At 35.8% G+C, this 24,551-nt stretch overlaps 3 protein-coding genes across 4 annotated transcripts; 2 read left to right on the top strand and 1 right to left on the bottom strand.

The window, feature by feature from the left end:
- Positions 1-1,280: 1,280 nt before the first annotated feature.
- On the top strand, positions 1,281-7,152 carry prdx1 (peroxiredoxin 1). 2 transcript variants are annotated; one of them, XM_067454232.1, is made up of 6 exons: positions 1,281-1,395; positions 2,313-2,424; positions 2,656-2,809; positions 5,522-5,644; positions 6,556-6,686; positions 6,770-7,152. In XM_067454232.1, exons 2-6 carry the CDS (start codon positions 2,319-2,321, stop codon positions 6,853-6,855), a joined length of 600 nt encoding a protein of 199 aa, XP_067310333.1. In that variant the 5' UTR covers positions 1,281-1,395; positions 2,313-2,318; the 3' UTR covers positions 6,856-7,152. The 2 variants fall into 2 exon arrangements, with proteins under 2 accessions (XP_067310333.1, XP_067310334.1); XM_067454233.1 differs by having other exon boundaries at positions 1,347-1,395; positions 2,316-2,424.
- Positions 7,153-7,207: 55 nt separating this feature from the next.
- zte38 (zebrafish testis-expressed 38) lies at positions 7,208-11,767 on the top strand. Its single transcript, XM_067454228.1, has 13 exons — positions 7,208-7,396; positions 7,512-7,615; positions 9,100-9,223; positions 9,315-9,378; positions 9,476-9,512; positions 9,619-9,639; positions 9,725-9,751; positions 10,042-10,109; positions 10,752-10,900; positions 11,064-11,302; positions 11,378-11,417; positions 11,492-11,535; positions 11,630-11,767. The coding sequence occupies exons 1-13, from the start codon at positions 7,330-7,332 to the stop codon at positions 11,681-11,683; spliced, it is 1,038 nt and encodes a 345-aa protein (XP_067310329.1). The 5' UTR covers positions 7,208-7,329; the 3' UTR covers positions 11,684-11,767.
- Positions 11,768-11,876: 109 nt separating this feature from the next.
- aldh9a1b (aldehyde dehydrogenase 9 family, member A1b) lies at positions 11,877-24,318 on the bottom strand. The gene is made up of 12 exons (XM_067454226.1): positions 24,169-24,318; positions 23,655-23,869; positions 23,318-23,463; positions 23,081-23,210; positions 21,677-21,811; positions 18,124-18,320; positions 16,477-16,617; positions 15,717-15,905; positions 13,997-14,084; positions 13,723-13,864; positions 12,661-12,773; positions 11,877-12,549 (listed from the first exon to the last, which is right to left on the bottom strand). Exons 2-12 carry the CDS (start codon positions 23,839-23,841, stop codon positions 12,455-12,457), a joined length of 1,563 nt encoding a protein of 520 aa, XP_067310327.1. The 5' UTR covers positions 23,842-23,869; positions 24,169-24,318; the 3' UTR covers positions 11,877-12,454.
- Between the last annotated feature and the right edge of the window lie 233 nt (positions 24,319-24,551).

Below are 24,551 nucleotides of genomic sequence, written 5' to 3'. Positions count from 1 at the left end.
TAACCGTGACAAAAAGCAGTAGAGACGGTAATGAGAGATATGCTGAAGCTTATTATGCCAATGTTTGTTGGTTGAAAGCCGTTCCTTTTTAAACACACATTTGAGGAATCATTTGATCTGAAGCCCACAGCTGCGTTTTTAGTCTGATCTCTTTGTGTCCAGCCGCCTCTTATCGGGCCCTTCATTTGGTGCCCATGGCAACTAGGTTGAGAGATGGGACGCTGAAAGAGAGGGGGAGGTAGAGGTAAAAACACGAAGTCTGCAAATGACAGCTACTTTTAAACACTGTCTAAATACAAAGAATGCTATCTTAAACATAGAGGAAGCATTTGGAATGCCATGCCAAGCTATTGTTTAGAGTACAAAGATTTATGTTATTTGGATGCGTGCAAAGATTTAGTCTCTGGGAACCGTTGCAGATAACAGGGAAGAGGAAATTAATATGAAATATGAGTAAACACTGGCAGACCCTCTCCCAACCCCAGAAGAATGTTAAAGCATTAGTCTGAAACAAGGCAGCACGGAAAATCCCACAAACTGTTTCCTTCTTCATAAGGAAACTGCTTTTATATTATGACACAGCAATTTTGTGGATGTGTAAGGCAGGCAGGGGCGTAGCACCAAATTTTGGGCCCTGGGTACAAACCATCTTGCTGGGCCCCCGTACCATGTATGTGTATGTATAGAAAACGGACTTCCCTGCCTTGGGCCCTGGTTACTCAGTACCCTTTATCCCCCCAGTCCCACGCCCCTGAAGGCAGGTAAAGATTTTTATAATCTTTATAAGGGTCTGCAGATACCTAATGTATCATGAGGTTTATTGAGGACAATCCAACTGAATTAAGAGGGACAAAAGCTCAGACAGAAAGTCACATTGCAGAAGCCCCATGACATGACACTTACGGTTGATTGGTATTTAAGGAACAAAGTTCTGTTCAATAAGTTTTGCTTCAGGCAGAAATAACATGTTTGCCTGTTAAAAGTTCCTAAGTGAGAGTAACACATGTTTACACCGTTTTAAAAATGCTGTCGTTTTAAAACAAATGTAGGCTATGAATCTATTAAGGCAGTCATGGTGTAGGCTATGGCAACAATTTGCTTACTAAAATGAATAAGTTATTGAGAAAGTTAGCACTATATTAGTAGGCTAATTTGTATGACAGTGAATTTAGAAACAGCACATCGAATGTGTTCAGCACAGAAAATGTGCAAAGTCATGCTGGCATAAACAGATCTCAAGTGTTCGCTCCAAGGAGCATTTGCTTCTCCGACTAGAATCAGTGGATCTCACGGAGCATCGCGATACTTGAGCATGACCTATTTAAAGACCAGCCACTGCTCCCGCGAGTTCACACTCATTCATTAACAGAGACTCTATTGTGGACACAGCTGAAGGTATGAAATATTAAGTTAAACATTCTTCTCTTTCAGTGAAAATGCGTTTTATGAAAACTAATCGGACACATGATTCTATGCTCTTGTTTCACCACGGAAATTTCCACGTAATTTTGGGAGGGAGAGTTTCGTTTTCGCTCAAAAGTTATATTTATGATGACTTTACGTTTAAATTAATAATGCATTGTGAAATTGTTCCCATGTGAACATGTCTGTAAGGCGTCTAGTATAGCCTCTTACCTGTTGCAGTTCGATCAATGGAAAATGCTTTCAAGTTTAATATGCAATAAAACCATATCTAAAAGTGTTTGGAAAACCACGTATTATAAAGCTATTATAATGCTGATTTTGTATATACATATAAATGGGTTACGTCAATTAACTTTTTAATAACTAGCCTACTATACTCACGTCAGTTAGCCTAGGCTACTATTTGTACTGTGTTGCAAATTGAGGAAATATTGAAATAACGAAAGAATGAAAATGACTTCCTGCGGACCAACTTGCATATCTATCCTAAGAAACAAATGATTATATACTATTTGAATATGATATCCTTATTGTATGATCTTTATACAGTTCAGGTTTTTTTTCTTTCTGAAATGTGGCATTAAAGGGATACTTCACAGAAAAATTTAAATTGTCATAATGTACTCACCCTTGTGTTGTTCCAAACCTCAACGAATTTCTTTCTTTTGGTGAACACAAATTAAGTTATTATTAAGAATATAGGCTACCAAACCACTATAGCCCCATTGAATTCCATAGTATGGAAAATACTATAGAAGTCAATGGGATGCCAAACTTGAGTAAATTATGACAGGATTTTCATTTTTGAGGGAATTATCCCTTTAATGTAAACGTGTTTTCTTATTTTATTGTTTTTCATGAAACACATTTTCTTTTCTTGAACCTAGCAGAAAATGGCAGCCGGAAAAGCACATATTGGCAAGCCTGCTCCAGACTTCACAGCCAAAGCTGTGATGCCAGATGGACAGTTTAAAGATCTCACTTTGTCTGAATACAAAGGTATGCCCTTAACATTAGTGTAGTGAAGAAAAGCAGTCAAGATACAAGCAGAATGTCCAGTAATATGTGATACATAAAGACTATTTAACTGTAAAAACTCAAGCCAGGAAGCATGACCAGGAAGCTCAAGGGTGTGACTTTGGATCACTCAAATATTTTATTAGAGATAGCACACATTGTGTAAGTGTCCGTGTGCACTTGTGACAAATGCTTCATTGCTCTTGTTTCTAGGGAAGTATGTTGTATTATTCTTCTATCCATTGGATTTCACCTTCGTTTGCCCCACTGAGATCATCGCCTTTAGTGATGCGGTAGAGGAGTTCAGGAAAATCGACTGTGAGATCATTGGTGCCTCTGTTGATTCCCACTTCTGTCACCTTGCCTGGTGAGTGATAAAAAAAAGAAGAAAAAATGTCAAAATTGAAAGGGGTCATATTATACTTTTTAAATATTTTGCCCCTAATGTTGTTAAAGTTTTTTTGTCACAACAACCACCCTCTCTCAGACCCTTAAAATTGTCTGTTTTATGCTATTGAGAAATAGCATCGCATATGACCATGTAGGAAAACACATTATGTCAATATTCAGGATGACAATGTTAAGATTTATCATGCTCAAACTGTAAAAGAATGGTTGGGAGGGAGCATGAATAATCATTTTCACACATAAATTGGCACCTTTGAGTTCAGACCATTGATAGTCTTTGGGATAAATAACATCACAACATTTATTTCCATCAAGAGGTGCATCAATTTTTGGTCAAGATCTTGTACTGACAATGCAAGAGTCCAGCACTCTGTAAAGTCTCCTCCAGCACATCCAAAATACTTTCAATGAATTTAAGGTCTGGACTCAGAGGTGCCAATTCATGCATGAAAATGATTCTTCATGCTCCCTCCCAACCATTCTTTGACAGTTTGAGCCTGATGAATCTTGATATTGTCATCCTGGAATATAGCAATGATGTGTCCAGGGCTAGACTGGTAATCTGGCATACCGGGCATTTGTGCCACTGACAACATGCAACAACAGCGGCCCATTGGTTTGTCTTCTGAATTGACAAGCCTAAGCGAGAGAGACCTCCCCTCCATATTAGGCGCTTTTTTCTATTTATTTATTTGTAGGCTATTTGAGCGCATGGAACTGCAAAGGTGAATATCCGCACAACGCAGCCGCTGACGAACGTACGCTAAGTTTAAATGCTGCTCTATAGGCCTACGGCACTTTGACTCCGAATTTTTTATACAATCGTGTGATATGGAAACATTACAGGTTCTGTGGTGACTCAGCTGAAAACTGCTGCGAGCATGTATTCATGATGAGGTAAAGTGGAAAACGGCAATACACACAAATGTTCACTTTAGCAGAACCACAATTTACATTGCAGCTAACAGCGAAGAAATACGGTGTTTTGGAAGAAACATTTATTAAAAATGTTGCTATATTACTTAAATTAATATTGCAGAATATAAATCACTTTTATAGAGGTTGTTTTCGTATTTTCTACAGTTGCTTTTTTTTAAACTTACAAATATAATCGTTTATTATATGTTTTATATATTTTAGAAACCATATAGCCATATAATGAGGATCAAGGTTTGTACAGTCTATGTTTTTTACCCTGTGAGTACCATGATCTTACATTAAATGAAACTGGCCTACAGTTAAACTATAGTCTATAAAACAGCTTTAAAGTCTTGATCACATGAATTAAGAACAAAGCTTTTTTTCCTCTGTAAAAGTTTTATTAACTTTTTTTTAATAGATTTAATGAAATTTAATAGCCTCATGAAAGATAGATATCAGTGTCTTACTTAAATTATGTGTTAACTCTTGAAAAATATGATTGTTCAACCCAAAACTGTGATCATTCTCACCCTAATGTCATTCCAAACCTAAATGAATTTATTTCTGTGTAGCATAAAATAAAATGATTTGAGTCTGTTTTTTTGTTCATACAATATTCAAAAGGTAGCCTAACCAAAATGGCTTGGTTGCCAACATTCTTCAAAACATCTTCTTTTGTGTTTCACAGAAGTCATACAGGTTTTGAATAACACGAGAGTGAGTAAATGATGACAGCATTTAAAGAAGTAAATTCACTTTACTGCATCCTAGCTCAAACTCATCAGTGCTTTACTGCCAAGGGCATTTCTGTGTGACAAAAAAGCAATATTAAGTTTATCTGCATTTGCAGCAAATTCGATAATATCTATCATTATTTGTCCTTCTCCTAGTTTTATTGATATACTCTAATTTAAGGCCCCAACCCCAGTAAAAACGTTCACAGGGAACTCATGGGCCGGATGTGCTGGGTATGCCAGAGCCGAATTTAGCCCCAGTCCAGCCCTGGATGTGTCTTACGATGGTTGTTTAAGAAATAAAAAGCTACACACTCCAATCAGTCAGGGTAAAAAAAACTGTTGCCAAAAATATAACAGGCTAGAAACATAATCACTGCAAAAATGATCCAATCATATACGCTTAAGCATAATTTTTTTTGCCATGTATTTACAAACTTTTATGTTATGATCACGGTTAATCAATTTGACAGCGCTAATTTAAATCCTTTTGCGTGCTCTCACAAAACTTTTGCATTCCCCCCAAAAACGTTGCGCTCTCAAAGAACTCAAAAGGTTTGATATTTCCTCATGATTACTGGAGCGAGGGCGGGACAAGCTGTCACTCAAATGACATCACAGCAATGGAAAACCACAACCATCCAATCAATTCCCCATGGAAAAAATCAAGTCCCGCCCTACATATTTTTTTGCTTTGTTTTTAGTTAGATAAGCAGTAGAGAAGCAGAAGCAATTGTCACTCACAATTGTTAAGAGATGACTTCTGCAACATGCTGACTTCAATGCCTATTTTATTTCAAGTAATAAAATCAATGATGGCTTCAGTTTTAGTTCAATAATAACCCTGTCTCACAATGTCTTTTGGGTATGTTGTTGTCAAATAAAAATGTGTTATGCTCTACTCTTAGAGTAAATAGTGAAAGTTATTCTTTGCCTAAACCTTGTCTTTAGATATTTTAAAGTGCTATTCTACTGTACAGACATGTAATTAACTTTTACGTTTGTGATGATAACAGGATAAACACACCTCGGAAACAAGGTGGTTTGGGGCATATGAAGGTCCCTCTGGTGGCAGATTCCCTCCGCTCCATATCTCAAGACTATGGTGTATTGAAGGAAGATGAGGGTATTGCATACAGGTATGTAGGGATTCAATCCAATACCTAATCCAAATCCAAAAGTAACATAATACACTACTGATTAAAAATGAGCACATAACTCAGATCTGAATGACGTTAATACTTTACTGGAGAACTGTGTATTTATCACCTTTAAACAATCTACTACCGTACATGCTCGGGGCTAATACTGACATCATAACTACAGTTACCTGTTTGGTAAAATTGCGATTTAAGGTTTTATCAATGTTCTACAACTACCATTCAATATTTTTGATAGAAAGAAATACTTTTAATTCAGCAAAAATGTCAGAAAAGACATTTATAATGTTACAAAAGATTTCTATTTTAAATAAATGCTGTTCTTTCTATTTCTATCAGTTTCTTATGATAAATGCATCACAATATTAAGCAGCACAACTGTTTTCAAGATTGATAATACTAATAAATGTTTCTTAAGCAGCAAATCATCATATTAGAAGGATTTCTGAAGGATCATGTGACACTGAAGACTAGAGGAATTATTCTGAAAATTCAGCATGGCATCAGAGGAATAAATTACATTTAAAGAAAATATTCAAATAGTAAACAGATATTTTTAAGTATAATAAACATTTTGTGAATAAAAATTTGCAGAATTGCTGTTTCAAATAAATGCAGTCTTTGTGAGCTTTAGAGACTTTCAAAAATATTTTAAAAACAATCTTAGACTCTTAAAATGAAGTGTATCTTTATACTACTCCGTAGTGATTTTTTTTTTTGGCACACAAGATTAGAATAAAACAATTCAGATTGTTCTCTCTCTCTCTCTCTCTCTCTCTCTCTCTCTCTCTCTCTCTCTCTCTCTCTCTCTCTCTCTCTCTCTCTCTCTCTCTCTCTCTCTCTCTCTCTGTATATTTGCTATTAACATCTTTCACCTTTTTCTAACTCAGAGGTCTTTTCATCATTGATGACAAAGGCATTCTGAGGCAGATAACCATCAATGACCTGCCAGTGGGCCGCTCAATTGATGAAACCCTGCGCTTGGTGCAGGCCTTTCAGTTCACCGACAAACATGGAGAAGGTACACCATATTTTCTTGGCTTTTGATTGGCAGTATCTGTAATATTTACTCTTCACTTACTTTTCACTTACTTTTTTACCTAGTTTGCCCAGCCGGATGGAAGCCCGGAAAAGACACAATTAAGCCTGACGTCCAGCAGAGCAAAGACTACTTCTCCAAACAGCACTAAAAAACACACTAGACTGTGCAGCATAGTGTAATGGTTCATGTACAGGGACTATTAACAGGACAGTAGTAGCATGAAATACTGCTACTGGTTAGCCTAACTAGCATATCCATGTTAGTGGTAGGCCAATTATAATTTTTATTTATAGTGATATCGTGAAAAGTTGTAGGACCAAACCATGTATGTAACATTTGAGTATAACATGTCTTAATCTCCTTTTTTTGTTGTTTTTTGTGAAAAGAGATGTTCTGATTGAATTGTCAACAAGTTTCAAACAATAAACAATTTTTAACAACTAAACATTTTTTTATTTAAATTAAGATTATATTGGTTATTGTGGTTTAATGAACTTAGACTAAATAGGTACTACTACATAAATATTATTACATATATTAATCAATCTATCTGTTATATTTGGATCATGGTGTTACCCTCCTCGGGGCTGTTTTTTATTTTATTTTATTTTTTTACCGCCAAATGCGCGTGATCCTTGACAAGTGTCTCTCGCGCGCGTTCACCGATTTGTCGCGGTCATCAGTTTACCGTACGGTTTTTAACAATAAATGATAATATTTATCAAATAACACTCTGTCTTGCATAAACATCGATAGATTAATTGAACTATTAACTTGTTGATTTATTTATTGATGCCATATTAGTTTCGAGGAGATTATTTCAGTGTGAGGAAGCTAACATTAAAGTTAGCTCAAACATGACAACCAGACAGAAGAAACTTACTCAGGACAAACAGGTGATTGCTGAGGTGAGATACTAAATCAATGACATTTACAGAGGGAACGTAAATAAATCAAATATAACGTTACGTCAACATGCTTCCAAAGGGGCTGAATTTAAACTTTTGAGTAACGTTAGCTGAATTTGGTCATTTTACTACTGTAAAATTATAACGTAGTAACAGTTAACGTTACATTCATTTTAGTTCTGCTTCAGTCATTATAAAAAGCTGTCAGAATCATACTTTTTTTTTTTTAAATTATTGACATTATTATTTGTCGCCGTTACCACCCTTTTACTATAAACAATTCCTGAGGTAACGTTAACGGAAATTTTGGTGAAGACAAAACAGTCATTTTATTTAATAAGCAGGTCAATACTGTGTTTATATCAAATATTTCTAAGCTAGTAACAAAATATTGTAATATTTCAGACCCATTATTGCTTTTAATTTCAGTCATTTTCACATTTTGCCAAAGTAAAGTAGTCCATAGTGCTTAATGTTCACATTTTGCCAAAGTAAAGCAGTAAGTTAGTAAACTGAGATGTCATATTTCTGTAACATTATAGACTAATTGATGTTCAGTAAATAAGTAGGCTAACTTATATCTGACTTATGTTAAGTTATCAGTTCTCACGGTTTAGGTCACACTTCTAATGAGAACAGCATTCTTTTTTTCCAGAAATCTTAGGTTACAGAATATTATATCAAAGATTATCAGAGAAATTTATTTTTCAACTCTGTTCTACATTAATTTAAAACAACAATATGTGTTTACATTAATACTCGCCAAGATCGGCAGTTTGATGCTATTTTGTCTGTATTTGACTGTTTAATTGCAATAAGGCAGCAAAAACAAACTCGAGATTGCTTCATGTGTGCGCATTTTGGGTTGTAATGTTATGTATGTGTATGTTTGTAGCCTGGTGTGTATCTGCAGGAATGATTAAAATTGTGCGCAATTCCAAGCCGAAAATCAAGCCCTGCAACACCAACAATATTCATCCAGAGCAAATAAAACAAGTTAGCTATGAAAAATACAGTAGATTTTTTTATTATAATTAAAATTCAACCTGTCAAAGTGGCTAATGGGAGTGAATGTGTTACATGCCACTGCTGAAATCCAATTTAATGTCAAGCCCTGGCAGTGTTATTTGAAAGCTTCAAAACACTCAAAACTCATCCTGTGAAAAGCGTTTTGAAATTAGACATTGTGACTTGATAAGACTCCTCACATTATTAGGCGGTGTCTTGTTTTAAATTTGACAAAATTGAAAACATTTTCTAATCAAATCTTTTTCTAAGCTTGACAAAACATATCGTTGGAAAGGTCTGGGTCCCTCAATGTACCATATTTATTGTTTTGTGACAGTAATGTATTAATGAGAATGCATCAAACTAATTTCAATGGAATGGGGCTGTCACCTTGTGGCTATTTTTAGTATAGCGCCTAAACAATATCTCAAAGGAAATGTGTTGTGAATTGAACTGAACCAGTGTATTTTTAACAGGCACTGGATACTGAGACTCAGTCATTGGTGTTTGTCAAGCGGATGGTGGTTATAGCTGTCTCCTCCATCACCTATCTGCGAGGGATTTTTCCTGAGGACTCCTACAGATCCAGATACCTGGAAGGTATAAATATACTCACTGGTTTATTACTGGCTAAACATCAGGCTGTTTGAAATATCTCATACATGTTTGTTCATCGATTAATGTTCTTCAGATTTGTGTATCAAAGTCCTCAAACAGGACTGTTCTTGCCCTGGAGCCAGCAAACTCATCAAATGGTAATATGTTGTATTTGTACAGTAAATTGCAATATTTGTTTTTTTGAATGCTAAGATGCTATAAAAAGTGAATATAACCATACTTCTGTCCTCCAAGGCTGATGGGATGTTTTGATGCTTTGGAAAAGAGATATGTAAGTCAAAAGCACCATATTTATAGTCGATATAAATCTATCTTTCTATTATTATTATTATTATTATTATTATTATTATTATATTTTCTACTTAATTTTTTTGCAGCTTCAAATGGTGGTCATTGGGGTCAGTATGCATAAATGAATGTGTGTTTTATTCATAAAATAATTTTAAATAAATACACATATATATTTGCTTTTTTCCCCCACAGGTACACACAAGCCCAGATGACAGTAATGTAAGTTTCAGTCTTTCAAGGTTTTTTTTTTTATTTCATGCCAAGGACCTCCAAATATACTTGTATATACATATCATTGGAATGATATGATTGCATTTAATCGCATAATTTCCATCTTAAATGGAATAAAATATCAAATATAGCAAATGTGTCAATTATTGCATTACACATAATTTGTTAATTTTTCCCAGTGCTATACCTTTTAAAACAACAGAAATAACATGTGGACACCAATTATATGACTTTTCTAAACCTGCTGTTTTGTCTCTTGCATGTGTATGTTGTCTCAGCATGTGATTGAGTCCTATCAGTTTAAGTTCAGATACTCAGAGTGTGGACCACAGATGGACATCCTGAGGTGCAGTACTGTACATTGCTCAAGTGTATCTGTAAAACTAGATTTCCTGTAGTTTGCATTTCTTGTATGTTCTACGTTGGTTACTACATAAGAATCATTCTACCGTTCAAAAGTTTGGGGTTAGTAAGATTTTCTTTTAAATATTATTTTATTCATGCATTAAAATGTTCAAAACTTTCACAAAAGATTTATATTTCAAATAAATGCTGTGCTTTTGAACTTTCTGTTAACAGAATCCTGGGGGAGGGGGGTATCAGTTTCCATGAAAATGTTAAGCTGCACAACTGTTCTCAACATTGATAATAATAAATGTTTCTTGAGCACAAAATCGGCATAATAAAATGATTTCAGAACGATCAAGTCTAGAGTAATGGCTCCTGAAATTTCTGATTTATCACCAGGAATAAATTACATTTTACATTTTATTTCTAAAACTGTATTTAAGCTAAATGCAGCCTTAGAGAGCATACAAAACTGCAAAAACATTTAAAATCTTACTGACCCCAAAATTTTCAATGGTAGTGGATATAGTTTTGGACAGTATGTTTCCAATTTAGTGTACATAATGTATATGTATATTGCAATTTCACATTCTACATTAATTCCACACAGACTAGTCCTCACCTCTTTTCTTCATTTCAGTAATGTGACTGGGAAGATAAGAGTGACCTTAGAGGACACTAAGAAAGCTTCAACCCTCCTGATCAGGAAGCTGTTCCTCCTCATGCAGAATCTAGAAGCTCTGCCCACTGCCGTTTACCTCACGATGAAACTCTACTACTATGATGATGGTACAATATATCCTTCTTGCAGTATGAGGAGAGAAGTGGATAAGATGCATTGTACAAGTTTTGTAATTACAAATTGTTTTTTTTGGATCAAATGAATGTGCTTAGTGAAATATCAATTCTAGAGGGGATCTATAAATGTGCTTTTGTCTCCTTTCAATTTGAGTCACTCCACCTGAATACGAGCCACCAGGATTCAAAGCAGGTATAAATGACAGTCTGTGGTTCGAGGGAACTGCAGTGCACTTCAGAGTGGGCGATCTGCAGTCTCGCTTCCACGCCATGAAGTTGCGTGTGACGGCAGCACAGAACCGTCTTGGGAAGCTACAGGAGGGGGGCCAGTTGAGCGAAAACGACACGGAGATTGAGACACCCTCTCTCTCTCAAATCAGAGCAGCAGAAACGGTGCAAAGCAGATCTTAATGAAAGCTTTGATACATGTTCACCAGACTGGATTCTGAAACATTTCTCTTATGACAGGTGACCAGAGATTGTGGCCAGGACCTGCCATCTGAAGATGGTAAGTATCTAAAAGAGGTTTTTGTTCAGAAAGTCTGCTTTGGAGTGTTTACTGAATGTCTTGACCTTTCGCAGAATCTCTTGCACAGTTTAAACAGTCCAAAAAAGCTATAGCAAAGGTAAGAAATGTTACATTTTTAATGGTCATAGTGTTTTAAAAAAAATATATGTTAAAAACATATTTTGATGCTTTTTCATTATACATTTGCACAGAGGAAATGTGTGAAAAGCAAACTTCCAAGGAGGAAAAAGAAGAAATGCTTTTAAAAACCATAATATGTTCACATAAGACAAACAAGTTTTTGTTTTTTGACAATATTTTTGATTCAAAATATAGTAAAGATGGATTTTTACCAGGTAGAATTTTTAAAAGTTTTTGGTAATTAGTTCTAGAGAATTCATTCTCATATTCTAGGAGCATTTATAACTTATTTATAATGAGGTGACTTCCTGTTTGGAGTTGATGAAGGAATGAGATATTTATTCGCTGAATGTAGAAAACAATGTTACATGCAAAACACATCAGCTGTACAAGAGTATGTACATAAAATAAACAATACTTCAAACTACACAAACTCCTTTATTACAGTTATGTACTGCCGTTTGTCATTTATTTTAAAAATATTACCATACATAGTGTTTCCTCAAGCAAATGAATATGTAAAGCATATATTCACATATATAGATCTGATACTCAAGTACATTATGCTGTCATTAACTCCCCCTCCACATTATAGCTATTTAACAATCAAATATAATGATAGTTTCTTTTAAAAAAATGCAGTTTACACTTTTATACTCATTTAGAATTGTACCATCCTACAGTACAGGCACTTGATTGTGAAATATTCACTGACTGCTGCCATTACATGACAGAAATTATGTTATCAGGCTAATATTAAAGATCCATTAGTAATGAACATCAGTACATTTCAGTAACTGTGCGTGTCAGTCTTTAGGCTACATGGGTAATCCTTCATTGAGATCTTCCAGTAGGTCCAATTATTAATCTGAGACCAGAATATGTCTGGCTCGTGTTTAAAAGAGACTATCCACATCACCCATCTCCACCACCACAGTCTTCAACTGAGAATAAAACTCAATGGTCACCTGGCCATTTTCTCTACCAATACCTGAAATCAGAGATAGAAGGTTGAGTTTCATTTTAAGACGAAAAAGTGATTGTTTAGTGCTATAGACCCAACACACACAAAATGTCAAGTAAACTCCTGTTGTCACTCCACCTGAGGTCTTGTATCCTCCAAATGGCACCTCCACAGGGGTGATGTTGTAGTTATTGATGAAGCAAGATCCAGCCTGCAGGTTTTCTATAACTCGATGTGCTCTCTTAATATCTCTAGTGAGTCAGAAACAGACATGAAAAAAGTATGAGTAAAGGGAAAGCCCCAGTCCAGCTTTGTTAACTTGCGGAAACATCAACCTATCACACATACCACTGTTCAAAAGTTTGTAAAAAAAAATATTTTTTCAGCAAGGACACATTAAATTGATAGAAAATACATTTATAATGTTAAAGAAGATTTCTATTTCAAATAAATGCTTTTCATTTTAACCCTCTATTCATAAAAGAATTCTGAAAATAATGCATCATGGTTTCCACAAAAATATAAAGCAGCGGAACTGTTTTTCACATTGATAATGATTATAAGAAATTTGTATTAAATAGCAAATCATCATATCAGAATGATTTTTGAAGGACCACGTACATTTAAGCCTGGAGTAATGGTGCTAAAATTTAGCTTTGGCATCACAGAAATAAATAACTTATTTTTTATTATTTTTTATACATTGAAGTCACCATGAAATAAAAAATTTAAGAATGAATATGTTATTGTTACTGTTATCTATAAGCTAATGTGCTACAAAACAATTACCAAATTCATATTTAGACGATATAAACATTCAAAACATACAGTCTCTCACTTCTGCCTTATAAAAAAATGTAATATTTAATCTTATTTTTCTGAATTTTAGATCAAATAAATGCAGATGGATATGGAAGCGTGAGGTATAAACTCGCAATTCTGGATTCATATCTTGCAATTGCGACTTAATGTCACACAATTCTAAAAAGAAAAGAAAAGAAAAGAAAAATTGCAAGAGGGAAAAAATAAAATAAAAAAATATCAGTTACCTTTTATATTTTTAATCTGTGGCAGTAACAAGCTTCCATAGATGGATAAATATAACTTCTCATAAAAAAGTTTTAAAAATCTCACTAACCCCAAATGTTTGACTGGTAGTGTATAAAACTTAAAACTATTAGTATAAAACTTTCACTTTACTTAGTAAAGACCCCTGCAGCAAGACCCAGAGAGCTGTTATTGGCTCTTCGAAGCACCTCTTCCTCAGTGTTGAAGGACAATACTGACATAACAGGCCCAAAGATTTCCTCTTTGACACACGTCATGTCATCTGTGCAGCCATCTGAAAACAAGACTAGATGAACAACCTACACAGACTGATTTAAGGAAATGAACAGAATGAAAAATACACCATTGAATGTTTCCAAAACACATGACCTCAAAACATCAGCTGGCAACAGTTTTTCTAACTTACCGAGCACACATGGCATCATGTAGTACCCTTCTTTAAGTTTAGGATCTGTTGGGGTAAAGGGCTCCCCTCCACAGAGCACTCTGGCTCCCTGTCAAGAAAAAAAAACTACTTTACCAATATAAATATTTACCAATGCCATTAAAAAATAAAATAAAAAATATTCGCTGTTTGGATTTAAATAGGCAAATGCTTCAAAGTATATTGGATAATTATTACAGTGATTATTATGTTTCTAGCATGTTATACATTTGGCAACAATTATTCTAACCCTGATTGGAGTGTGCAGCACATTTTTCATTTCTTAAAGGTGTCATAAACTGGCTTTTTTTATTTTTCTATACTGTTGTCTGAGGTCAACTAATGATGTTTGTGTGGTTTTTACATTCAAAAACATCATAACTAATAACTAATAGGCTATTTTCTACACTGGTTTTGAGGCTCTGTCCTGAACGCTGGGTTTTGATGGGTGTGCTCCACTGAAGACTTGGAAGTAAAAGCCTATGGTTAGGATTGGATAAGATTTGCATATTTAATGAGCTTCATCTCCCCTGATTCAATTCACATGGGGGATTGTTTTGAAAGCGGCAACTGGAATGATTCTTCTCTCACAGAGCTTGTGAACGTCTTTATCAAACAAACAATGATTTATTTCTCATCCACCAGTGATTGATTGCAATACTATTTTTGCATTACTTGGCCCACACGATCGGTGGATATAAGCGGGAACCACACACACACACACACGTCTTTTTATTTTTTATTTTCACGTCTTAGATCAAGAAAGGAATGTTATATTTCACTATGTAAGATTCACTGGCCTGCCGCCAGGCTTCCGTTTTGGTAGCCCGTCAGTAAAACACATAGCCCCGGGACATTGGCTTTGCGAGCCCTTGGAGTCTGATCCTGAATCGCAATGAACCAACAAAAAAGCATTCTCCAACCTGTGACAGCGTGCTAAGGTAACAATACTTTAAGCAATACTATCAGAAATTAAAAAAAACATGTTTTACTCACATAAGAGTGTTGCACCATTCTTGTCAGATCCAATATAGAATTCACAGCATTGTGTTTTAATCTCAATATGTCTGTAAATCTAGTATCGACCAGAGACTTGTTTACAAACGGTTCTGCAGTGAAATGAAGCGAACGCGTACAATGTCTTTCCCATGTGAGCTGGAACTTCATTAAAAATAAAGTTCTACCATACATTCCTAATATTAGGATCAGAAGGAAGTTTATGCAGCAACTGCGTTCTTTCACAACCAGGATTAGCGCAATATCTCGCTATCTTCTTCAGCATGTTTATTGCTGCTGGCTAGCGTGATCCAAACAGCTCCATGAGTTGGTGGGCAGGGCTACTGAATTAGATGTGCTCTGGACATGCTTATTATTCTGTAAAGGCGGTGTTTCACCATAAGATTACGTCAAGTTGTGGCATATTCTGAGATCTCTGGTTTGCTGGGCCTGGTGTCAATAAAAGCTTTTCTTTAACCAACAAGGAAGTTTTCAGCTCTGAAACATAGGATATTCTTCTATTACCATGACCTTTTATATATAAATAGCTCAAGGGAAAGTTGATTTCTTAATTCCAGGATGACAATGTCAAGATTCATCAGGCTCAAATTGTGAAAGAATAGTTGGGAGGGAGCATGAAAAATAATTTTCATGTCACAATACAATCACGCTATTTAATGAATATTTTCTACTAAACACACTATACCTCTTTCTTAGCTTGGTTCACATATCCCAGCACCTTCTCCAGGTGTGGTTTGCTGACCAGAGCTCCCATACGAGTCTCCTCCAACAGAGGGTCACCTATCAGGATGGCTTTAGTTCTCCTGACCACCTCTTTCAAGAACTGAGGAATAATTGAGCTTTGCACAAAAACTCTAGTTCCATTACTGCACACCTACATGTGGGAAATGCATAAAAAAAGAAATACTAATAGAGTAACACATGTTTATATGATATGAAGAGTATATTATTAGATGCATATTTGACCATAAACAGTATATGGGCCCATGTAAGAGGTTTTTTTTATTATTAGCGTCAAATCTGATATTAGTCAAACTGTTGAATTACTGAAAATAAAATATCTAAAAAAAAAAAACCCTTTTTAACAGTATAATATTTTCTGGTTTTCATTTCTGAAATGCATTTGATTTATTTTATATATTCTTATATAGCAATTTTTAATCAGACATAAAATGCTTAAAACAGCATTAACAGCTTAAAATACTATGTAAACTAAAATGCTGTATAAAGCAATATTATTGTAATAAACATGTTATAATATTGTATAAATGTTTTCTAAGGCAATAGTGCAGTTGTGTATATAAGCTTGGCTGTGATCACCTATGACATTGTGTGTACGGCCAGGTAAATGACAAGGATGGCTAACTCTCGAAAAATAGATTTTAAATTAATCAAAAGGAAAACGATGAATGTTCATACTTTGATTTGACCTTTCAATACAGTACCTGGCCTTGAGACAGGAAGTTAGCCATGAGTGCTCCTCTAACTGCATTTTCAAGGTCAGCGTCCTCAAATATGATCAGTGGAGATTTACCTCCAAGCTCCAGGGTCACTGGTTTGACCCCTCGGGAGGCCATTTCCATGATCTGTTGGGGCAAAACATGCATTTAAACACAGGAAGTGCAATCCAGGATAGTATCCATTACTACTGCAATTAGAAAACTTCTTAATAGACTGTATAACATCATGTATAATACACACAACTAATTCACCCAAAATTTGTGCAATCTTTTACTCACCCTCATCACCTTCCAAACCCAGAAGACAAGATATTTTGGTAACACTTCACAAAAAGGGGTCTCATTTGTTAACATTATTTAATGTACTACCTAACATGAACTAACAATAAGACCATTTTTACAGTATTTATTAATCTTTTTTAATGTTAGTGGAAAAAAATAAGGTTCATTGTTTGTTCATGTTAGTTCACAGTGCATGAACTAATGTTAAAAAACCCAACATTTGATTTTAATTATGAATAAGTAAATGTAGAAATTACCGTGAACCAATATTAATAAATGCTGTAGAAGTGCAGTTCATTATTAGTCCATGTTAACCTAATGAAACCTTCTTTTAAAGTGTTACCGATATTTTTAAAAAGTCTGAGAGGTTTATGTCTCTTTATTGACAGTCCAGGTAACCAAAGCCCAAAAGATATAATAAGTCAAAGGTGTCATAAAAAAATAATCCATATGAATCAAGTGGTTTAATCAAAGTCTTGTGAAGAGATGCAATCTCTATATTTGATGAACAGATTTCATTTAGTTAACTGTTGAATTGATGCTTTTTAACGGGAGAGAGACTGTTTTCTTGTGCTCTTTGTTTATTAATAAATCATTGGTGAGGGAAAGGAGCAGCGAGGGTCAAATGATCAGTTACATACACAAGAAATGACTAATCTATTGAGTTAAAAAAAAAAAAAGGTATTAGTAAAGGCCTGTTCACACATAGGACAAAGACAAACAATATTGTTGGATTTATCTCCAGCAGATAAATAATTAAAAACACAGACAGCCGATCATAATCCACCGAACTATAAAGAGCAGGAGGTTTTAAAGCAGCAGACGACAGAACTGCAGTGTGCACTTAATAAACGGATTCGCTAGTGTGGATGCTAATATAGTAATCTTTATAGTTATTGTTCTTACTGTGACTGTGAACAGGCCTTAAGCCTATTTCATTTAGACTTGTATTCATCTAAATGATCGACACACATACAGCACATCAGATATAAACACTGAAGTTTAAATGTGCGTGATGCACGAGAACTAATGAGGTTTGTTCTGACGCATGACACAGACACGTCCCAGTATTTGCCATTTTGTGATCCGCTCTATTTATATAATAAAAACGCCTAAATCTAATCTGTTTATTATATAATGTGATAATTTCTCTTCACAAGACTTCATATGGATTACCTTTACAACGACATAATGACCTTCTTGGATCTTGCATCGTTTACCTGAAGTATCAAACGAGAGACAGAAAAGTTTAGAGGGTTCGGAATGACTTGAGGGCGAGTAACTGATGACAGAATTGCAGTTTTTGAGCGAACTAACCCTCTGTGACAGCTAATGCTGGAGTCCTCTTACTTTCTTTCCTGTGGACACACTTCCTGTGAAGGAGATCTTAGCCACAGATGGGTGATGACACAGAAGAGAACCCGTCTCTTCTCCGCCCTGCACCACATTGAACAGGCCCTCGGGAGCTCCAGCCTGTGAATAAATCTCAGCCAGCAGCACTGCGGTCATGGGGGTCACCGGAGATGGCTTGAACACCATGGAGTTGCCTACAATTGAAGTGTAATAGTAGACTGTAAATGTAGAATGAGAAGCTAATCATTTCAGGTACAGATCTAGGACAGATCAAGGGGGAACAAAGAGGGTATTAAACAAATACAGTTCAATAGCCTTCAATGTGATAGAAACATTTTTTGTCTACTGTGAATAGTGGCCTGATGGTTAAATATTAACCCGAAGGTTGCGGCAGGAAATGACGGGGGTGCCCTTGAGCAGGGCACACAACCCAATCACTACTCAATACTCCTAATGTGTGTGCACAAACTGGGATGGGTTAAATGCAGAGGACAAATCCTGAGTATGGGTTACAATACTTGGCCTTCATTCTGTCATATAATAGGACATATAATAACTGAACACTGAGGTAAGTATATCGAAAATAAACGGATTAGGGTTAGAGATTTCGTAGAAATCCATCAGGTAAAAATGTGCGTCCTTATGGACATTTGTGTCCTTTTCAGTTTAGTTTTTTTGATAACGTTGCCTGTGGTAATGCTAACTGCATAAAATTTGCCACGTGTATTTTTATTTGAATTTTAAAGGAAACCACTAGCCTGACGTGGTCATACTCAATTCTAGTCAGAATATGAGTCTGAAACTGCTCCATTGGGCTGTGATTATGAGGCGTGTTTCAACCGAACCAGGAAAGACATCAATTGGATAGAGCTGTGTCTATCCAATTGATGTCTTTCCTGGTTCGGTTGAAACACGCCTCATAATCACAGCCCAATGGAGCAAACCAATCAGAGCAACGAAGCGACGCATTGTCAAATGTCAATAGACAGAGTTCAACTGCACTGTTTGCCAAGTCCACATTTTTTTCTGCGGTTGTTTTCTATGTCCGCGGGTTGAAGCGACTATTATGTGATATATAGACCCATGAGTGCGAATTTTAGCTGGCAACCTTGCCAAAATAACACATTTTACCCCCCAAACACCATTTTTCCCCCGAAGCGAGAAGTTTAGGGCTAGTAGTTGGCGGATTTTGTTGTAAAAACTTTTGTTTGCAACTCAGTCTGCACACGCAGTGATTGATACACAGAGTACTTACCCAACATGATCCATCATCTTTGAGAGAAATTATGAAGGTGAATGCATATATAAACATGCTCTCCGTTTAGGATTCGAGTAAATATAATCCAAGCCCCTTTGATGTCGGGATGATTACGGTACTGTTTATCTTCTGTCCGTCATCGTCTAAAGCCCGCTCTGATAATTTCATTGGTCCGAACAGTTTCTGTTCGGAGATAATTACTCCTCTATGGAGCAATGCCAGACCGAATTGCCCGACCTAAAAATGTTGTGGGCGGGTTAAGTTCGGCTGGCATCCAGGCTAGGAAACCACCATTTCCTTTAAAAAAAACTATTTTGCACTAGGTACACAAAATACACTCCGGCCCTTTTGGACAAAAATGTCCACCTTGAAACTCATTAAAACTGGTATTTTTAATCCCGTTGCCATTTAACTATAAAATTATGCAATCTTTGTTAATAGGCTTTTATTCTGTTGCCAAGGCTTCAAATTTTTAATTTTTACAATTTTTTACTAGATGGTTCCCTTTTTTATTAGGTTTGGCGTATAAAGAAAATACTCACTTTATTCCTGTTTTTTGTTCATGGATATTATAAAGCCAATTTGATAAACTATGCATCTATAACTGTGGGTGTGTTGGTATGGATGTCAGAGTGTGGTGTGTATGTATGTAATCAAAAAAATTGTGTGTAGGTGTGCATGTGTGTGCTTGTAATATTTGAGAGAGAAAAACTCAACTGCAAATCACAAATCCAACCGCTGTGAACCAGAGGAGTTTCGCTGGCATCTAATGGGGAAAAGTTGGCACTGCGCAAAAACAAAATCTTACTGAGAGTGCATTTTTTGAGATATCAACCTCAAATTTAAGGCACAGCTTTTTTAGATGTATGGCTTTGATTTTCTAGTTTTAGAGCTCAACATGTTTTTAAAAATATGTTTATGTTGTTTTATAAAATATTATTCATAAATCATTTTCATAAACTTAAACTTCTATAACTTTTTAGACTTCAACAATAATCTGCCACGGGTCTTCTTTAAACAACTTTAGACAAAACAGAAGTCTGTGATTCCAATCTCAACATTGTTTTATAATAGTTTTTTTAACATGGACATTTTTGTTCTTTATGAACCTATGTGCAACTTTTTTTAATTGATGCACAAGGGTTAATTAGAATCTCTTGAAGAATCGAAAATCAATCATCGGCGTTAGTTCTGGCAGACCACGTAGTCAAGCTCTAACCCCGCCCACATCAGCTGATTCAATTCCAATGCACTCAATTGGCAACTCTCAAACAGGGCGTCGTACTTAAAGGTCCCGTTCTTGGCGTGTTTTCAAAGCTTTGATTATGTTTACAGTGTGCAATATAACATGAGTTCATGTTTCGCGTGTAAAAAAAACGTATTTTTCACACAATTTACTTATCTGTACACCGCTCTGTCCTAATAACGACCTGATGATTTCCTTGTTCTATGAAGTCCCTCCTTCAGAAATACGAAACGAGTTCTGATTGGGCCAGCGCTTCCCGTGTTGTGATTGGACAGCAGCTTAGGTAGTAAAAGCATTGTTAATTTTAGGAAGCAGCGAGAATACTTTTTGTGTGCAAAAAAACGAACAAAAATAACAACTTTATTCAACAATTTCTTCTTGACACATGTGTGTGATGCTGAGTCATCGCTTCATAACACTGAAGTTGAACCACTGCAGACACATGGACTATTTTAACAATGTTTTTACTACCTTTATGGCTGGTTCAGAGAGCTCTCGGATTTTATCAAAAATATCTTCATTTGTATTCTGAAGATTAACGAAGGTCATGGAATGACATGAGGGTGAGTAATTATTGACAGAATTTTCCTTTTTGGGTGAACTATACCATAAATAATATGTAATCTTAAAAAAAAGGTAAGTTTATTTAGAAATAATTTATTTAGAAACAATCATAAAGGCCTTCACAGGCAGGGCTCAAATTAAGCCAGGATTAGGTCTTAGTTCAATTAGGGTGTTTAGGTCGCTTTTATAAACAAAACAAAAACATTGCTGGTGTGCATCCTGAGATAAAAAATATTTTAAGATATATTTCAGTGCAAGTTGCTTGTTTGAGCTGTTTTAACTGAAAGCATTTTAGTCTGGGATTAGCTTAAGCCCTCTGTGAAATACAATACAATTTTAATTTCCGTTTACAGCTATTGGCCATAATAACATTCACAACCAATTATTTGCTTATCGGTGGATTCCTGCATTCATTATGTGATTCCAGGGAATCAGTAAGAAACTTTGCTAAGCCACACTTATATCATTTATATAACACATACCACAAGCGATGGCAGGGGCAGATTTCCAGGCTGCTATCTGGAAGGGATAGTTCCAGGCTCCTATTCCCACACACACACCCAGTGGCTCCCGACGGGTGTAGGCAAATGAACCTCCTGCTAGCTGAACATGCTGACCTGAGAAAGAATAGCTGATAAGTAACCCATCTGTATGAATCTCTCAATTAGGTTAACATAACTATTAGGGATGCAACAATACAGTTAGTCCACGGTTCAATAGATACCTCGGTTTTTAACCACGGTTTTTCGGTTCGGTTCGTTTTTTTTTACCGTTCTATTCTTAGACGACAGGAACAGAAAAAGGTTAAGGAGATTTTTTTTTATTGCAATACTCTTTCTTTATTTTACTTAAAAGACTTGAAAACACTTACTTAAACTTAAAACTTTACCTAAAAAACCCTTGTACACATTCCCAGTGTATTGTATAATATAAAATAAATATACCGGTATATATATATATAGATTTACAGTGGCAACTCAAGAGATGTACACTAGCAATTAAGTATGAAATTGAATGAATAAATGTAGGCTTAAATTAAAACTACATATGCTTCAAAATACAACATTTATTAAAAGCAACTCTATTAAAGGTCTTTTTTATTAACGTAATTTTAGAGGTGAACTGTCCCTTTAAGGACAGCGTGTTCACATTCACAAGGCTGCTGATGTCAATTGAAGACCTGCTCACATCTCATATTTAGACGCACGCGATTTTACTTTGACTTTAGACATAAGTTAACTGACTTTGTGTGTATTTAAAGTATTAGCGCAGTAAGACTGTCCAGTAATCACGTGTGTTTGATAGACGTTTAGTGCGCGCGCTCAATGCAGTAAACATTTCATTTAATAATAAACATTTAATTTAATAATAAACATTTAATTTAATAATAAACATTTAATTTGAGTGCGTGAAAAGTTTAACCGGCAAGGCTTTAAAACTTTAGTGCATATGATTGGATATTTGCTCAAATAAGCGCGTAGACTCACAGGCACACTCAAACAGAGCCGAAATAAACTGAGAGGAATATTTCAAGCGGAGGGAAATGGAAATAATGAATTAAATGCAAAACCGGAAAAACGCAATTCACCAGTGCGTATCGAACCGTGAATGCTGTACCGAACGGTTTAATATTATATTGAGTATTGTGACATCCCTAATAACTATCATTTTAATTTTAAAGTTTGGAAACTAAGATTGTTCAATGTTTTTGGTGATCAAAAATACATATTTCAATTTAAAATGACAGTTTTCTATTTGAATATATTTTCAAATATTTATTCCTGCGATGCAAAGCTGAATTTTCAGCATCATTTCTCCAGTCTTCAGTGTCACATGATCCATCAGAAATCATTCAAATGAGAATCATCAATAGCAAAACTACTAACCTGAAAGGGTGGTGGCTTGTCCTGCAAAATACTCAATGCACAGTCTGGCTGAGTCCACATCTAAACGGGCTTCTGTGATGGACTTGCCATTGTTGACTACCTCTATCTCAGCAATCTCCTCTCTTCTCTTCTATTCTCAACAACAGAAAATATTGAAAAGATCAGACTCAGCACTTCTTGAATCAATGAAGCCTTATGTAATGTCTTAGGATGTTGGATCAATGGATTCCAGTCTACCTCAATGAGTCTAGCAGCCTCCAGCATGACTCTGGCTCTTTCCATGCCTGCCAGTTTACTCCACGCTGTAAAAGCAGCACTGGCGCTCCTAACAGCTGCATCAACCTCTGTGGCTCCACAAGCTTGCAGCTGGCAAAGGACACGGCCTGTGATACATTCAAGGCAGGACAGGATATAGTAATGTTTTTATTCATAGAACATAAGGTGTTAAAAAAATCAATTTACAGAAATAGCGAGATGTGACTATGATCATGTAATTGGGCAAAGGGCCAAAGGCTGATTGGTCAATGCCTAGAATGGGGTAAAATGAAGAAAGTAAGTTTTGCAAATGCATTACCTGTTGCAGGCTCATATACGGGTGTGGATTTGGCATTCACATTTTTGAGGTTGACCCGGCCACCACACCAGAAGTTGAGTGGATCTTTGATATGAAGGATTCCTGAGGATGAGCTCCTGGTCCCGGCGTAATAAAGGGCTCCACGGAGACCCGGGGTCACGAGAGAGCTCAGCAGGGCCATCTTCATCTCCCTAACACTGAACTTTGACCCCACCCTGGACGGACGAGTGTAAACAAACGAAGACTTTTCAGATATTGCAGTAAAAAACGGCGTTACAACAATAAAATCTAACATTCGAACACAAATGAGAATAGATCTAGAACTAGTCATAAATATCAAAAGTTAAAATGAGTTGTGTATATAAGTTTATTTTATCGCAGTAAAATTCGAAGGCAAGGCAACAACATTAACTCTCCATTTAAATGTAGCCTACCACAGAGCACAAGTTATGAAAGGGCATTAAAACATGAACACTAGTAAGCAAAGATTTAGCAGTGACAGACGTCCACTTACCTTCTGCAACAGATCTGAAGATTTCGTATCAGAAATTCAGCCCTCTAGCAAGCGGTCCATGTTCGATCAGTTTTAGGGCGGGGCTTATGCGAGAGAACGGCGTGCATTGGTTTGTTTTCGATGATGTCATGTGACCCTTTCTGAGATAAAACTAAATGGAAATATTTTAAAATATTTTATTTCTCCAAATATTTGGATGTCGACAACCCCTACGCATTTTGTGAGTAGGTAATTCAGCAACAAAGGTCATTTGAAACATCTGGCATTGCTTGCTGTTGAATGAACTGATTGTTTCTAGATCTTATGTTGTTTCGGTGATTAATCCAAATGTTCTCATAACATATTCCAATAATCGTGTGTTTTAAAAAAAAGATTATGTGGAA

Source organism: Pseudorasbora parva, chromosome 9 (genome assembly GCF_024679245.1).
Source record: "Pseudorasbora parva isolate DD20220531a chromosome 9, ASM2467924v1, whole genome shotgun sequence".
Classification (NCBI taxonomy): Eukaryota; Metazoa; Chordata; class Actinopteri; order Cypriniformes; family Gobionidae; genus Pseudorasbora; species Pseudorasbora parva.
Note: the sequence above shows the minus strand (reverse complement) of the source record. Positions and strands in the feature narration are given on the sequence as shown.

Coding starts and splice junctions, on each gene's coding strand:
- prdx1 (XM_067454232.1), top strand. CDS start 2,319: ATGGCAGCCGGAAAAGCACATATTGGCAAGCCTGCTCCAGACTTCACA. Junction 2,810..5,521: donor CACTTCTGTCACCTTGCCTG/GTGAGTGATAAA, acceptor TGATGATAACAG/GATAAACACACCTCGGAAAC. Junction 6,687..6,769: donor CACCGACAAACATGGAGAAG/GTACACCATATT, acceptor TTTTTTACCTAG/TTTGCCCAGCCGGATGGAAG.
- aldh9a1b (XM_067454226.1), bottom strand. CDS start 23,841: ATGAAGATGGCCCTGCTGAGCTCTCTCGTGACCCCGGGTCTCCGTGGA. Junction 16,618..18,123: donor GTGTGTCCACAGGAAAGAAA/GTAAGAGGACTC, acceptor TTGCCCCAACAG/ATCATGGAAATGGCCTCCCG. Junction 12,550..12,660: donor TGGAGGATACAAGACCTCAG/GTGGAGTGACAA, acceptor CTCTGATTTCAG/GTATTGGTAGAGAAAATGGC.
- zte38 (XM_067454228.1), top strand. CDS start 7,330: ATGCGCGTGATCCTTGACAAGTGTCTCTCGCGCGCGTTCACCGATTTG. Junction 7,616..9,099: donor ACAAACAGGTGATTGCTGAG/GTGAGATACTAA, acceptor TATTTTTAACAG/GCACTGGATACTGAGACTCA. Junction 9,640..9,724: donor TTCAAATGGTGGTCATTGGG/GTCAGTATGCAT, acceptor TTTCCCCCACAG/GTACACACAAGCCCAGATGA.